The 12,474-nt window shown below is 50.6% G+C and overlaps 7 protein-coding genes across 7 annotated transcripts; 4 read left to right on the forward strand and 3 right to left on the reverse strand.

The window, feature by feature from the left end:
* Window positions 1-187: 187 nt before the first annotated feature.
* Bathy01g02310 (predicted protein) lies at window positions 188-5,000 on the forward strand (the record flags this gene model as incomplete). Its single annotated transcript, XM_007515088.1, has 2 exons — window positions 188-4,956; window positions 4,997-5,000. The coding sequence occupies 2 exons, from the start codon at window positions 188-190 to the stop codon at window positions 4,998-5,000; spliced, it is 4,773 nt and encodes a 1,590-aa protein (XP_007515150.1).
* Window positions 5,001-5,221: 221 nt separating this feature from the next.
* Window positions 5,222-6,529, reverse strand: Bathy01g02320 (putative manganese-dependent inorganic pyrophosphatase; the record flags this gene model as incomplete). Its single annotated transcript, XM_007515174.1, has 1 exon — window positions 5,222-6,529. One exon carries the CDS (start codon window positions 6,527-6,529, stop codon window positions 5,222-5,224), a length of 1,308 nt encoding a protein of 435 aa, XP_007515236.1.
* Window positions 6,530-6,990: 461 nt separating this feature from the next.
* On the forward strand, window positions 6,991-8,175 carry Bathy01g02330 (predicted protein; the record flags this gene model as incomplete). The annotated part of the gene is made up of 1 exon (XM_007515213.1): window positions 6,991-8,175. One exon carries the CDS (start codon window positions 6,991-6,993, stop codon window positions 8,173-8,175), a length of 1,185 nt encoding a protein of 394 aa, XP_007515275.1.
* Window positions 8,176-8,386: 211 nt separating this feature from the next.
* Window positions 8,387-8,851, reverse strand: Bathy01g02340 (Transcription elongation factor 1 homolog; the record flags this gene model as incomplete). Its single annotated transcript, XM_007515412.1, has 1 exon — window positions 8,387-8,851. The coding sequence occupies one exon, from the start codon at window positions 8,849-8,851 to the stop codon at window positions 8,387-8,389; it is 465 nt and encodes a 154-aa protein (XP_007515474.1).
* A 374-nt stretch (window positions 8,852-9,225) lies between these two features.
* On the forward strand, window positions 9,226-10,455 carry Bathy01g02350 (delta-aminolevulinic acid dehydratase; the record flags this gene model as incomplete). The annotated part of the gene is made up of 1 exon (XM_007515056.1): window positions 9,226-10,455. One exon carries the CDS (start codon window positions 9,226-9,228, stop codon window positions 10,453-10,455), a length of 1,230 nt encoding a protein of 409 aa, XP_007515118.1.
* A 137-nt stretch (window positions 10,456-10,592) lies between these two features.
* On the reverse strand, window positions 10,593-11,779 carry Bathy01g02360 (40S ribosomal protein S15a; the record flags this gene model as incomplete). The annotated part of the gene is made up of 3 exons (XM_007515292.1): window positions 10,593-10,852; window positions 11,236-11,491; window positions 11,744-11,779. The coding sequence occupies 3 exons, from the start codon at window positions 11,777-11,779 to the stop codon at window positions 10,593-10,595; spliced, it is 552 nt and encodes a 183-aa protein (XP_007515354.1).
* A 194-nt stretch (window positions 11,780-11,973) lies between these two features.
* On the forward strand, window positions 11,974-12,423 carry Bathy01g02370 (predicted protein; the record flags this gene model as incomplete). The annotated part of the gene is made up of 1 exon (XM_007515334.1): window positions 11,974-12,423. The coding sequence occupies one exon, from the start codon at window positions 11,974-11,976 to the stop codon at window positions 12,421-12,423; it is 450 nt and encodes a 149-aa protein (XP_007515396.1).
* Between the last annotated feature and the right edge of the window lie 51 nt (window positions 12,424-12,474).

Here is a 12,474-nt window from a genome sequence, read left to right on the forward strand (position 1 = left end):
GGAAAAAGAAGTTTTGAAGTGTTGTTTGTTTTATACACACGCACACAACGCGTGCGCGAGTAAGCGCGAGTGGAAAGAGAGAGAGATGAAGAGGGCAGCGCGTGTTATTCATCAGCGCTGAATTTGATTGATTGGAAAACACGCGTAACGGAGATTTCCGAGCGCGATGAGAGAAGACCAAGACGCGATGGAGATTGCTTTGAGAGAGGAGAAGGAGAGACAGGAGAGTTCTTTTACCAACGCATTCTGGAAGCGAAGCAGCAAAGACAAAGAAGAAGACGAGGGAGAAGATGAACTCGCGACTGCGTTGCGACCGTTTCAAAACCACTTCGCTTCGACTGCCTCTTCTCTGCCTAAAGTCTCCTCCTCGAACGTCGAACAAACGCAACGACGAGATGATACATTTGAAGCGGTGGAAATCGTCAGCTCGAAGAGACACGCTCAGATGCAAGAAATCATCGCGAACGATGGGTCGGAGAGAGGGACGTGCGTGGCGATGGGGCCGTTAGGGGTGATTGCGGTTGGATTCGCGGACGGTACGATACGGTTGACGAGAGCGCAACACGCGGAAGGGAAGGAGGAGAAGAAGGAGTATAACACGACGACGATGCGAACGATACCGGCGATTCAGAGAGAAGAAGGGGAGGGAAAAGTGCTAGCATCGAACGGTAGTGATAATGGTTCTTTTTTGAGAGTGACCGCTTTGAGTTTTGCAAACGGCGGCGAGTGGTTGGTTTCCGGGCACGACGACGCGTCCATAGCGTTGTGGGACGTGAAGAGGTGTTCGCAGTTGAAACGAGTGAAGGCGCCGCCGCCGACGACGCAAAATATGGCATCATCAGATGTGTCCATGGTCGTTGCAATCGTAGCGATGAGTCAAATTCCGAATGCAAGTTCACAGTGCGAAGTCATCGCTGCGTTAAAGTCTGGGCAGGTTTTGCGACACGAGTTTTCTTGGTTCGGTCCGCTCTTACGGAACAAAACGACTTCATTAGGGGAAAAGACGTTTGTCATTGGAGGCGACGCGCTTCCGGCGAAAAGCTACGCGGTAAAACCTCCCGTTCCCGGGACCGTGCCATGGTTTTGGGGCGACGAAAAATTAAAGGAGCAATTGGATAAAGAAGCGGATATGAACAACTCGGCGCTTTTAGATTCTACGATCGCGATGGATTCGGCTGGTGGCGCCAACGCGACTGAAAGCATTTCCGGCGTTTCGAATTTACTTTCCGAGTTCAACGGTAAAACCAGCACGAGCGCGGCAAACGCATCCGGTTTAGTTTGTTTAACCACTGCGAGTGCGTGTTTAGTAATGCGCTTATATCCGGACGCCGAGGTTGTTGCGAAGATTCCAAGACCGAAAGATGTGGACGCGTCCAAAGTCCCCTACGCGAGGTTTCGACCAAAAGTCGTCTCGTACAAAAATGTAAAGAGTAGCGTTAGCGCAAACAATAGCAACAGTAGTAGAAGCAGTAGCAACGAGGGCGACATGGAAACGAGAGAACTTGCGGTCGTTTGGGGCAATCGGGTCACGATTTGGGAGTTAGGTATTTTATCTCCGGAAAACGTGCTCAAAGTCAATCGCGAGATTCAAAAACAGAAAATGGAAAAGAAAGAAAGTTCGGCAGCGGCGAGTTCAAAATCACCCAAAGGGCAATCGGGTGGAAGATGCGTACCTAAACTCCGGCGAGAGTGGCAGCTACCGGAAAATGTTGTGAAAGACTCAGACGGATGTGGGTTGATGTGGTTCGGCGACGAAGTGTTAGGTGTCATTTGCGGACAACGGGTCGCTACGTTGCTCGCGTTTGATGCGAAAAGCAGCTACGGCAAACTTTTAGAGCGCGTCGCGTTGGATGCGCATCCGACCGCAACTTCATTACCGGTACCGTCTCGGGACGCTCCGAAACAACCTCCCTCTTCCGAGCACGTCGTTTGGAGCAGTCACGGGTCGTGCGCGAATCGGGGAGCGGGTGCGGTTATTTTATCCGCCGCGTCTATTCGAGTGTGTAAAATTCTCGGGTGGCGAGAGCGCGCGAATGCGCATCGTAAACTTAGCGACTGGGGTGGTGCTTTTGCAGTGGCGGTGGCGGCGTACAAACAAAGCTTTCGTCGAGACGAAGATGTCGACGATGTTTTCGTCGTCAACGACACTAATAAAGCCGTGAAGAAATCGACGACATCTTTTGCGCCTTATTTGGCCGGAATACCGTCGGATGCGCGAGCTCGCATCATAAATGAATCTCAACTGCCTCAGACGGCCGTGAAATCCGAAAGGGAAGCGGCACGGGAGGTGTGTCTGAAACTCTTGCCACAGTTTCTTCAAGACGCCATGATGGTTGTGCAGGCAACCTCAGGCGAAGACGACCAGGCGCACGTGCACGCTGAATCCGTCGCGCGCGCAACGTTAGCGGTTTGCCTAGCCGTCGATTCGCTCGACAAAATGTACGACCAGTCTATTTACGATCCTTTGATGGAAGCAACGCACGGGAAGGAGGCTTTCATAGAGCGTATCGTTCCGCATATCATCAGCGACGAGTTACAAAGCTTACCACCAGAAGTTATGCAGTCTTTAGTCACTCATTTCGCGTCCAAAGGTGAACATAGTATCATCGAAAAGTGCGTTTTACGCATGGATGTGACGAGTTTGGACGTAAATCAAGTGGCGAGATTGTGCGAGACGCACGGAATGTTTGCCGCGCACGCGAGCGTTTTCGTGAGAGCGTTTGAAGATTTTTCGAGTCCAGCCTTTGCGATGTTCGAAGACGCGGTGAAAAGGGTGAAAGACGTCGTGGTGAAATGTAACGACGACGTCTCGACGATGCGTGATAGTTCTCAGGATAAAAAAGACGATGTATACTTTGAAGTTTCGAGAAAGTCTGCCCGAAGACTTTTGCTCTTTGCCAGCGAGAGCATCGCCGGACGATTGTTTCCGCCGAGATTTTCCGAAGATATGAAAGTTCGCAAGCAAAATGAGCTGGATGATCCAGTCCACGTAGCCAGACGCGCCGAAAAGGCGCGATTCGATTTGATGCGGTTTTTTCTTTCTCAGGACGCGGATAAAAGCGTTCGCGAAACGGCGGCCGAAGTCGCGAAAGGAAAAGACAACGCCGAGCAAACATCAAATGCAAACGCGTTCCGACAGTTTTGGCGCGGCGTTGATTCGTTGCGAAAGAAGCGCTTTAAGAACAGTGATGCACAAAACGTTTCTCCAATGGATGCACTACTAACGTCGTCGCAAATTAGAGAAGTATTCGATACCCCAGACGCGCCGGACCGATTGCTGTTTTTGTTCTCGGTCGAACCGGCGGCGACGACGGCGTTTCTCAAAGATGCGCTTGATTCGTGGGACGCATCCGAGCGCGAGCTTTTTGAAGAAAACGCGAATGACCTCAACAGAACGACAGATCGAATGGCAGCACAGGTGGTATGCGACGCGGCATTGTTTGCGGCGGAATCTATCGAGGAAGAAACAACGTTTACGGCGGAGGAAATACTCAACGTAAGGCTTTTAGAAATTAAAAACAGTCTGCTGACGTTTGCGGCTGCGTTGGTTGGCACCGGACGCGTCTCGGTCGATCGCGATCGGGAATTCGCGCTACTCGAAGCGCTCACGGCTGGACCCGTAAAATCGTTACGCGAGCGGTCAGACGCCGCGTGTCTCATCGTCGCACAAACCGTCGACGATTTGACGCGGCGACATGGCGGCGCGAACGATACGAGCGCTGCCGTCGCGAAATACGCGCAGTCAAAAGTGTTCACATTGCTCTCTGATGCAAATTTTGCGCAAGCTATGACCGTATTACATCTCGCCGAGGGCGACTACGGCGCCGCATTGGAAACTTTAGCCGCGAAAGACGTTTTGATCCGTCCAAATTCAGCCGGATACTTTGCGGACGTTTTACTGGGTTGTGCGCCGGCGGGTGTTGAGGCAGCGAACGAAAACGACGCTGGTCCAGCAGTCGGTCGCGCTCGAGCGCTCCCGGCAGGCGAAGCAAGAGAAGCCTTTAAGAGATCGCTCTTGCACTCGGCGCCGAAAATTGCGGAAGTTAACGCCGCTATCGTCGCTCGATTAGGCGTCGCGCATTTCCCGGATCAGCAAGAAGCTGTTTTGAACGCGCTTTCTTCAAATCCTTTGTTTCAGTTTTGGTACCTGCGCGAAGTTTTAGCCGGCAAAAGCGCCACGGGAGGAGAAGGTCTCTTAGAAGCTACCACGCGCGGTGAGAACGACGACCACCAAACGCTCGCGCGTTTGATTGAAAGATCTGGCGTCAAGGTGACGGAAGAGATGAGCGAGCTGTACGTCAAGTTGATGTGTCAATTCGAGCCGTCGAACGTTTTACCGTTTTTAAAATCGCGCTCGGGTGGGTATCGGTTAGACGCGTGTTTGGAGCAGTGTCAAAGTTACGGCGTGGTGGATGCGTCGGCGCACATTTTGGAAAAAATGGGACGCGTTGGCGACGCGTTGGATTTACACGTTCAAAAATACGAGCAAAACGTGGAAGCGTTGTCGAATTTACGCAATAATCCAACGTCCACGACGGTTAATAAAATGTCAAAAGACGTCTCGCGCGGTTTCGCGATGGAAAGTTCAGAATCTCTCGATGCGGCTACCCGGTTATGTCTCCGTTGCGACACGTACAAGTTCATCGAGAGTGAAGCGATGTGGCATCGCTTATTGGATTGCGTCATTTCTGCTCGAATAACGTACGGTTCCTCAGGTCAATTCGTCGACCAGACGCTCCGCGAACACGTCGAACGCATCCTCCACGATACACTCGAGCGCGTCGCGCCAGAAAAAGTTCTCGGTGACGTCTTAAGAACGCGCGGGAACGAAAGTTTGCGCGAATTGCGTCGCGTTTTGACCGGTATTCTCGAAACCGTCGAAAGCGAGAAAGACGGCGTTCGAAAAGAAGAAAAAGTTTCAGAACGCAAAGTCCTCAAAGCTGCGGCTGAGAAATTGTGCGCTTTAAAAAGAGGTCGCAGAGCGAACGACGTGAAGTTAGTCGTCACGCAACAAATGAAGCAATCATCCTCGTCGCCTCTATCTTCATCGTCGTCGCGGCAAAAACGACCGAGGAGAAAATCGTTCACAAAAACGGCGACGACGACTCCAACGAGAACGCAACTCGCTCCAAAAACGCCGAGCAGCCTCAACCTTGCTTCGAGAAGAAAAAATCGATTGTTATAATCAAAAATGTATTGATAGTAATATTTGTACAAAAAACTACGCCTCGTTGTTGTCTTCTTCTTCTTCTTCTTCTTTGTGCGCGACGCGTCTTAATTCGCCTTGTGGGTTTTCGCTATATACAACCTCCACTTCTCCTTCAGCCACGTCTATTTTGCTTTCCGATCGAGCCATCCCATCAAACTTTGGCACAATCCACCCGCCTTTCACTGCTTTCGTTAAAGGCGGAATAAAATCTTGCTTTCTACTGACTAAGCCTTTCAACTCCATCAAATGCGTATTCCCGTCCACGAGCGCTCCGTCGTACGCGGCTTTCGCCAACGACTGTTCCGTTCTTCCGCACAAAACTAACGCGGACGTTAAATTTACGATATCTACAATAGCTAACAACATCGCGTGCACCTTCAACTCCTCTTTCACTTTACGCATTTCCGGTAACAATTCAATCAACCTGCTCGTCGCCGCTTCCGCGTCGGTCGTTTCGATGACGGAATACGCGATTTTAATCTCCTCGTCTCCGGCTTCTCCGGAATGAAACTTGAACTGTTTCATATCCCCGGAAACTAATTGATACGCGCTCATTACGCTCAAACTGTGCGATTTCGCTCGGAATTGTTTTGCGGCTAACTCGTTGATATCTTTCACCCCTATGTATTGCACTAACATGGCAACGATTCTTCGATCCCACTCCGTGGTCGTCGGCGACTTCAAGTTCAAAGTGTCCGATAAAATCGCCGACAGCAACATCCCGCCTATTTTTCTCGGTAAATATCTCTTGTACATTAAAAACGAGTGCGCGATAATCGCAGACATGCACCCCCACGGGCGAATGTCCACGAATATCGGCTTCTCCGTCACAATCGTGTTCGATTGCAACGCGTGATGGTCGATGATACCCACGATATTCTTCATCGGAATCGCCGGGTTGAGCTGACTTTGTTGTTGAAAATCCACCAAGCACACTTTAGACTCTTCCTCGATTAAATCCTCAATCTTCTCCGGCAACGAACAGTTCCAATATTCCAACGCAAACTCCGTCTCGCTGTTAATCTCCGACGCTCTCGCCGCCACTCCTCCGTGCAAAACCGCCGCCCCGATCGCCCCGGCTATGGAATCCAAATCCGTCACCACGTGTCCGCAAAACAACGCGCCTTTCAACTCCTCCGGTATGAACGAATCCGAACTCGCGTCGCCTTTCTTCGGTAATCGAAACAGTAACTCGTGCGCCGCCGACCATTCCGTCTCCACCGCTTCTTCCAGAGGCGTCTCGTCTCGTTCCGAGTACGCGTGGAAAGAGCGCTTTTTTAAACCTTCTTCACTCAGAAGCTTTTCCGCGCCCACGCCCATCTTTTTCTCTCTGACTTTATCCTCCTTTTCTTTCGCAACCGGGACTAACGGGACGGTTTCGACCAAAAAAAACGAAACCGCGATTGCAAAAACGAGAACGAACAAGGAGAGCGCGACTGAGAAGCGCTTTTGTTGTCGTTTTCTTCCTCCTCCTCCTCCTCCTCGCGATGGTGATGATGTCTCCGTCTTCGCAATGGTGAAAGTGGATATAAAATTATATTCCAATCTTGTGCGAAAGAAACTTTGCCTCCCTCTTTGCGCCTCAAACTCCAGAAGAGCTCTTCGGCGATCGCAGAGAACAACAGTTACAGAAACGTCTCTCGTCCGCGTCTTTCGTTCCCTCCTCCTCCTCGCGTTTTGAGAGCAGTGCTTACTCGTCAGAGAGTGATGAGAGATTAAAAACGTGCAGAAGTTGGGGAAAAAAGTGGCAGCCGAATCGCTCAAAAGACTGCACTTGTATCATGTTTGAACCGTGCCTGACGGACATCGAAATAATCCTCGCGTCCACGGACTGCGTGTTCAAAATCAACGACACCGTCCGCGGGGAAATTTTAATCAAAGTTCACCGCGAGGACGCGCCGTTGCATCACAACGGGATCGCGTTATCCGCAGTCGGGTCGGTTCGTTTGCAACTCAGCGAGAAAGACTCGTCGTTGTTAGACCAACTGTTCGCGACCGTGGACCCGATTGAAATGATGGACGCGTGCTTGGAACTGAAACCACCGGGGAAGTTACCGATTGGAACGCACGCGATACCGTTCGCGTTCGCGCTGAGCCCGACTGTGTTTCATCGGTCCACGTATTACGACGGGTATCGAGCGGTTTCAGGTGGGAGCGGGTCGCACAAGCTCTGCGAGACGTTTCACGGGCAAAACGTGCAGGTGGTGTACGGCGTGGAGGTGGAAATTATGCGGCCGTTACTCAGCGGAGGGTCGATTTCGACCGGAATGTGCGAGTTTCTGGTCGAATCCAGAGCGGAGGAGGAAGGGGTGAAGCGAGTGGAGCAGTCGATGCCGAGGAAATTCGCGTTGGAGAGGTTCGACGAGACGGAGGAGGATTTGAAAACGAAGAAGAAAAAGAGCACGTCAAAGGAGGAGGAGAATAGCAGCGATGGTGGAAATGCAAACTTAAAAGAGTTTGAAATACGCGGCGAGCTTTCCAAGACGTCTTATTTTATCGAAGAACCGATCGAAGGATTCGTGGAAATCGTCTCGCACCCGCGAAATCGGAAAAACCAACTGAAGAAAATCGAAGTTGAACTCGAACGCGTGGAAACTGTTATTTCCGCCGAAGGAACGAGGTCGACGGAATCTTCTGCGGTCCAGTTTACGCAAATCGTCGACGACGGCGCCGATGTCAGCGAGAACGTTCGCGTGCCTATTCACGTGACGTTTCCGAGACTGTACGCGTGTCCGTCGGTGGCGCACGCGACGTTTAGCGTCGGATTCGCGGCGAAAATCATAGCCACGTTCGATGACGGCGTCGACGACGAAGAGGACGGCAGCAGCAATGCGTATAATAACAGCAAAACAACGTTCAAGAAAAAAAGTAAGAAGAAAAAAGAGCGAACGAGCTCGATATCGATTCCTATCAGCGTCCATCGAGCGCCAGAAAATCTTGGTTCCGGAGAGAAGACCATACTCTGAGAGTTCCATCTTTGCAAAAATACGCGACAAAAATGGTGGTTCTAGTAGTAGCAGTAATAACAGTAGGAGTAGCAGAGATAGTTTAGAGCAGAGCAGTAGACAAACGACCAAAGCGTGTAGTAACTGAATATGATGACTAACACGAAAAGTAGATAGAGTATTTAAATAAAAACAACACACAACGCGCCGATACCAACGCGATACGCTATTATTAACCGCTCTCGCTGGTATCGTCGCCCACATCTTCCTCCTCGTCCTCCTCGGAATCGATAAAATCCTTCTCGTACTCGTCGTCCTTCCTCTTCCCACCACCCTCCGTCGTCTTTTGCTTCTTCTTTCTCGACTCCTCCTCCGCGTCCTTCGCTCGCCTTAACGCTTTCTCCTCTTCCTCTTCCTCCTCCTCCTCCTCGTCTCCTCCCCCACCCCCACCGGGTGCGTTCAACCGTTCGCACGCGTCGATCCAATCTGAATACACGTCGATCGCGGCGGATAAATCGTCGATCGTGCACGCGTATTTTTGTCCGCACACCGAGCATTCCACTAACCCTTTGTATTGTTGAAAGTCCAATTTCGCGGTGACCGATTTGTCGTGATTGCAAAACGGACACGTGAATTGCGTGTCCAATTTCGGTTGGACCTTTTTCGGCGGTGGGGCTTTCGATTTGCGTTTGCCCATCTTATTTCAAAACGTACGCACCACCACGCAAGAGTCTTCGTTCGGTAAAAGTGCTCTCGTTGTTCTTCGTTTCGTAGCGCTTAAAAGTCGTCGTCTTCGAAGAGTAGTAGGAAGAGTGAGCACAAAGCGTGCAAGTAGTAGTTCTCTGACGTCCAAATTTGCTCTTTTTTTGGGCTGTCCTTCACATCAGAATTTTTCAGAATTTTTCATTTTTTGGTCCATCGTCCATCTTTTTTCCATCTCGTCTTCTTTTGGATATTCTTCAGATATTGTTACATAAACGTGTCGTTTGTGTGAAAAACTCACTCTCTCTCTCACTCTCTGCTTTGAACACTCACATCACACACGCACACTCTTATTCGGATCGTACGATGATGAGTTTTTCTTCCGTATCTTCCGCGACGACGACTGCGACGACGACTTCTTCTTCTTCCCTGTCGTCAAAAAGATCAGCGAAGATGATGATGATGATGAAAAAAAAACAATCGTCATCAAAGACGATGATTACCACCATAACGCGAGCGGCGGCGGACCGACCGGAGACGACCAGGGTCCCACCGACGAACCCGGAAGGGATGCCAGTCGTTCCTCCGCAAGACTTAGCCTCTCGACCGAGAAGAAACAGACGATCGCAAACGGTTCGCAAAGCGTTCCAAGAGACCATTTTAACGCCGGATAACTTCATTTATCCGATTTTCGTCCACGACGAAGGCGACGAGAACATTCCGATTGGCTCTATGCCAGGTCAGGATCGATTATCGTTTAAAACTGGGATGATTAAGAAAGTCGCGGAAGCGAGAGCGGCTGGGGTGAACCAGGTCGTCGTTTTCCCGAAAACGCCGGATCGTTTGAAGACGCCGTGCGGGAAGGAAGCGTTTAATCCGCAAGGTTTGGCGCAACGATCGATTTCGTTGTTGAAGGATACGTTTCCGGATTTGGAGGTGTACACGGACGTGGCGTTGGATCCGTACAACACGTTGGGGCACGATGGTATGGTTCGATCGGATGGGGTGATTTTGAACGACGAGACGGTGTATTATTTGTGCCAACAAGCCGTGTCGCAAGCGAGAGCCGGCGCGGATGTCATCTCGCCGTCTGATATGATGGACGGAAGAGTTGGAGCCATCAGACAAGCGTTGGACGACGAAGGCTTTACGCATGTGAGCATCATGTCGTACACGGCGAAGTATAACTCGGCGTATTACGGACCGTTTAGAGAGGCTTTGGATTCGGCGCCGCCGCCCGGCAGCGAGGGGTGGAAGATCCCGAAAGATAAAGCAGAATACCAAATGGACCCAGCGAACGTTCGCGAGTGCTTGAGAGAATCCGCATTAGACGAAGCGGAGGGGGCGGACATTATGATGGTGAAGCCAGCTGGTGCGTATTTGGACATCATCAAGATGTTGAAGGACAACACGACGTTGCCGATTTCGGCGTACCAAGTTTCCGGCGAGTACTCCATGTTGAAAGCGGCCGCGGCTGCCGGGTACTTGAACGAAAGAGCGGCGGTTTTGGAATCGTTGATGGCGATTAAGCGCGCCGGTGCGGACTTGACGTTGACCTATTACGCCATCGATGCCGCGAGATGGTTGCAAGACTCTTAAATTTTTTAAATTATAATAAAAACTAATACTGTTTGGTAAAACAACAAAGGAAGCTAATTTTTCTCTCTTCTATTATTATGCTGCGGTGGTGCACCATTCACTCTCTCTTTTCTCTCTCTTAAAATCTTCGACCGAAATTAATAGAAAAACCCGAGCACCTTGCCCCCAACCTTGCGGCGTCTCGCTTCCTCGTGGTCCATGATCCCCGACGAAGTCGTCATGACGATGGTACCGAACAAACGAGACGGCAACAAGCGCCCGACCCACTCCTCGATGTCGTGGTGCGACAAATCATATCTCGGCGAGATGACGCCGCACTTGTTGATTCTCCCGTTCAGCTCGACGACAATCTTACCCGCTCTGTGATCGTCGATGTATTCGAACTCGTTGATGTAGCCTGTTTATTTCGTAAAGACAGAATAAGAGAGGGGAAATAATGTCAATATTCATACAACGACGAACGACGCGGTAAAAATAGAGACTCGAGCGAAAAGCGCGTGGTGTCCTCTCTCTCACTAGGGCCCAGGGGGAGAGAGATCCGTCCATTTCACCCTCTTTTTCTCTCTCTTTCTCTTTTCTTCCCGCGGCAAAGCGCGCGTGAACGCCGTCGACGCACACCATCTCTTCCTTCGTTCCTCTTCTCGCCGTCGGCGATAAGAAAGAGAGAGCGTTGAAAAGAACACCAACGAAAAGCTCGGGCGAGAGATCCGGGAAAAATTCCATTAGGGTCCGACGTCCTCCCCGAAAACAAAAAGAACATGACTAAAAGTAAGTACGTACCGTGCTTTTGCATGACTTGTAAGAATTTAATGACCACCTTGGACACCGGGCGGACTAATACCTGACGCTTTCCACGCTTTTCGGCGTTGTACATCGCCTGCGTAGTGATGATGATAAAGAAAAAGAGAGCGGTTGTGTGAGTACAAAATTTACTCGCGAGAGAGACGACACATCGACACTTTGATGCGCGTTCAAAAGGACTTCTCTCGAGGAAGGCGACGAGTGGACTTTGAGAGCCAACCTTTGACGCCGACGTCTTCTCTGAAGTCAGTCGTCGCGTCGCAGTCGTCGTTCGTCGAAGGCGTTGAAAACGTCTCGAGAAAGCCCCCTCCGCCCCCCTCTCTCGGTTCCGCAGAGAGCGCGAAAGAGCGCAAAAGGAGGAGAGAAAACAAAAAAAAAATCAACGTTCGCCGAAACGACGAACGCGCGAGGCACCGCGACGACGACGCGACCATTTCCTTCGCCTCGTCGCGTGTAATTCGCACGAAGTGCATTCGTAATCGCCTACCTTTAACGTGTCGTTGAGCACAGAAATTCGGACCATGGTTTAATAAGTATCTACTCGCGTAAACTTAATGACGCGTAACGTGGGATTTTGGTCCCAGTTTTTGGGTCTTGCGTTTTTTTGTCTCTCGAGAGAAAAACTGATGATGTTTTTGGGAAAAAAGAAGAGAGAAAAGAGAGCGGAGTGACAACACAAACGAGAGGGACAGACACACACACAAAAGAGCACGTAATATGTCTTCATCCAAAGCGACAAAGCTGGCGTCGGATCGCCGCAGATGGTGGGCTTTGGCGAAACGCGCGCAGATGATGAATCTTTTGGGGAAGAAAGGAGGAGGGAAAGGCATGCCGACGTTACCGAATCCCGACCCGAAGAAACGAGAGATTCATTTCCCGAATCTCCATTTGCGCTTGGTCGCCCCGACCGAGGAAGCGAGGATGCGAGGCATCGAAGTCGCGACGTTTATAACCACACCGAACGTGACAAAGACAGAGATTAAGACGTTTTTGACGGACGTGCACGGGATTGAGGTGTTGAAAGTGGACACCGCGAATTACGAAGGGAAGAAGAAGAGAAATTTAGAGCGGGGGAATTTGTTCCGGAAACCGGATTATAAGAAGGTGTACGTGACGCTGGGGCAGCGATGGTTTCCTCCGGAAAGGTTTTGCGTTCCGAGTAAATGAAAGTGATATTTTAGATACAACAAGTTAGGTAGTAGCTCATACAACAACACA

The sequence above is a fragment of the Bathycoccus prasinos genome (genome assembly GCF_002220235.1).
Source record: "Bathycoccus prasinos genomic : Chromosome_1".
Lineage (NCBI taxonomy): Eukaryota > Viridiplantae > Chlorophyta > Mamiellophyceae > Mamiellales > Bathycoccaceae > Bathycoccus > Bathycoccus prasinos.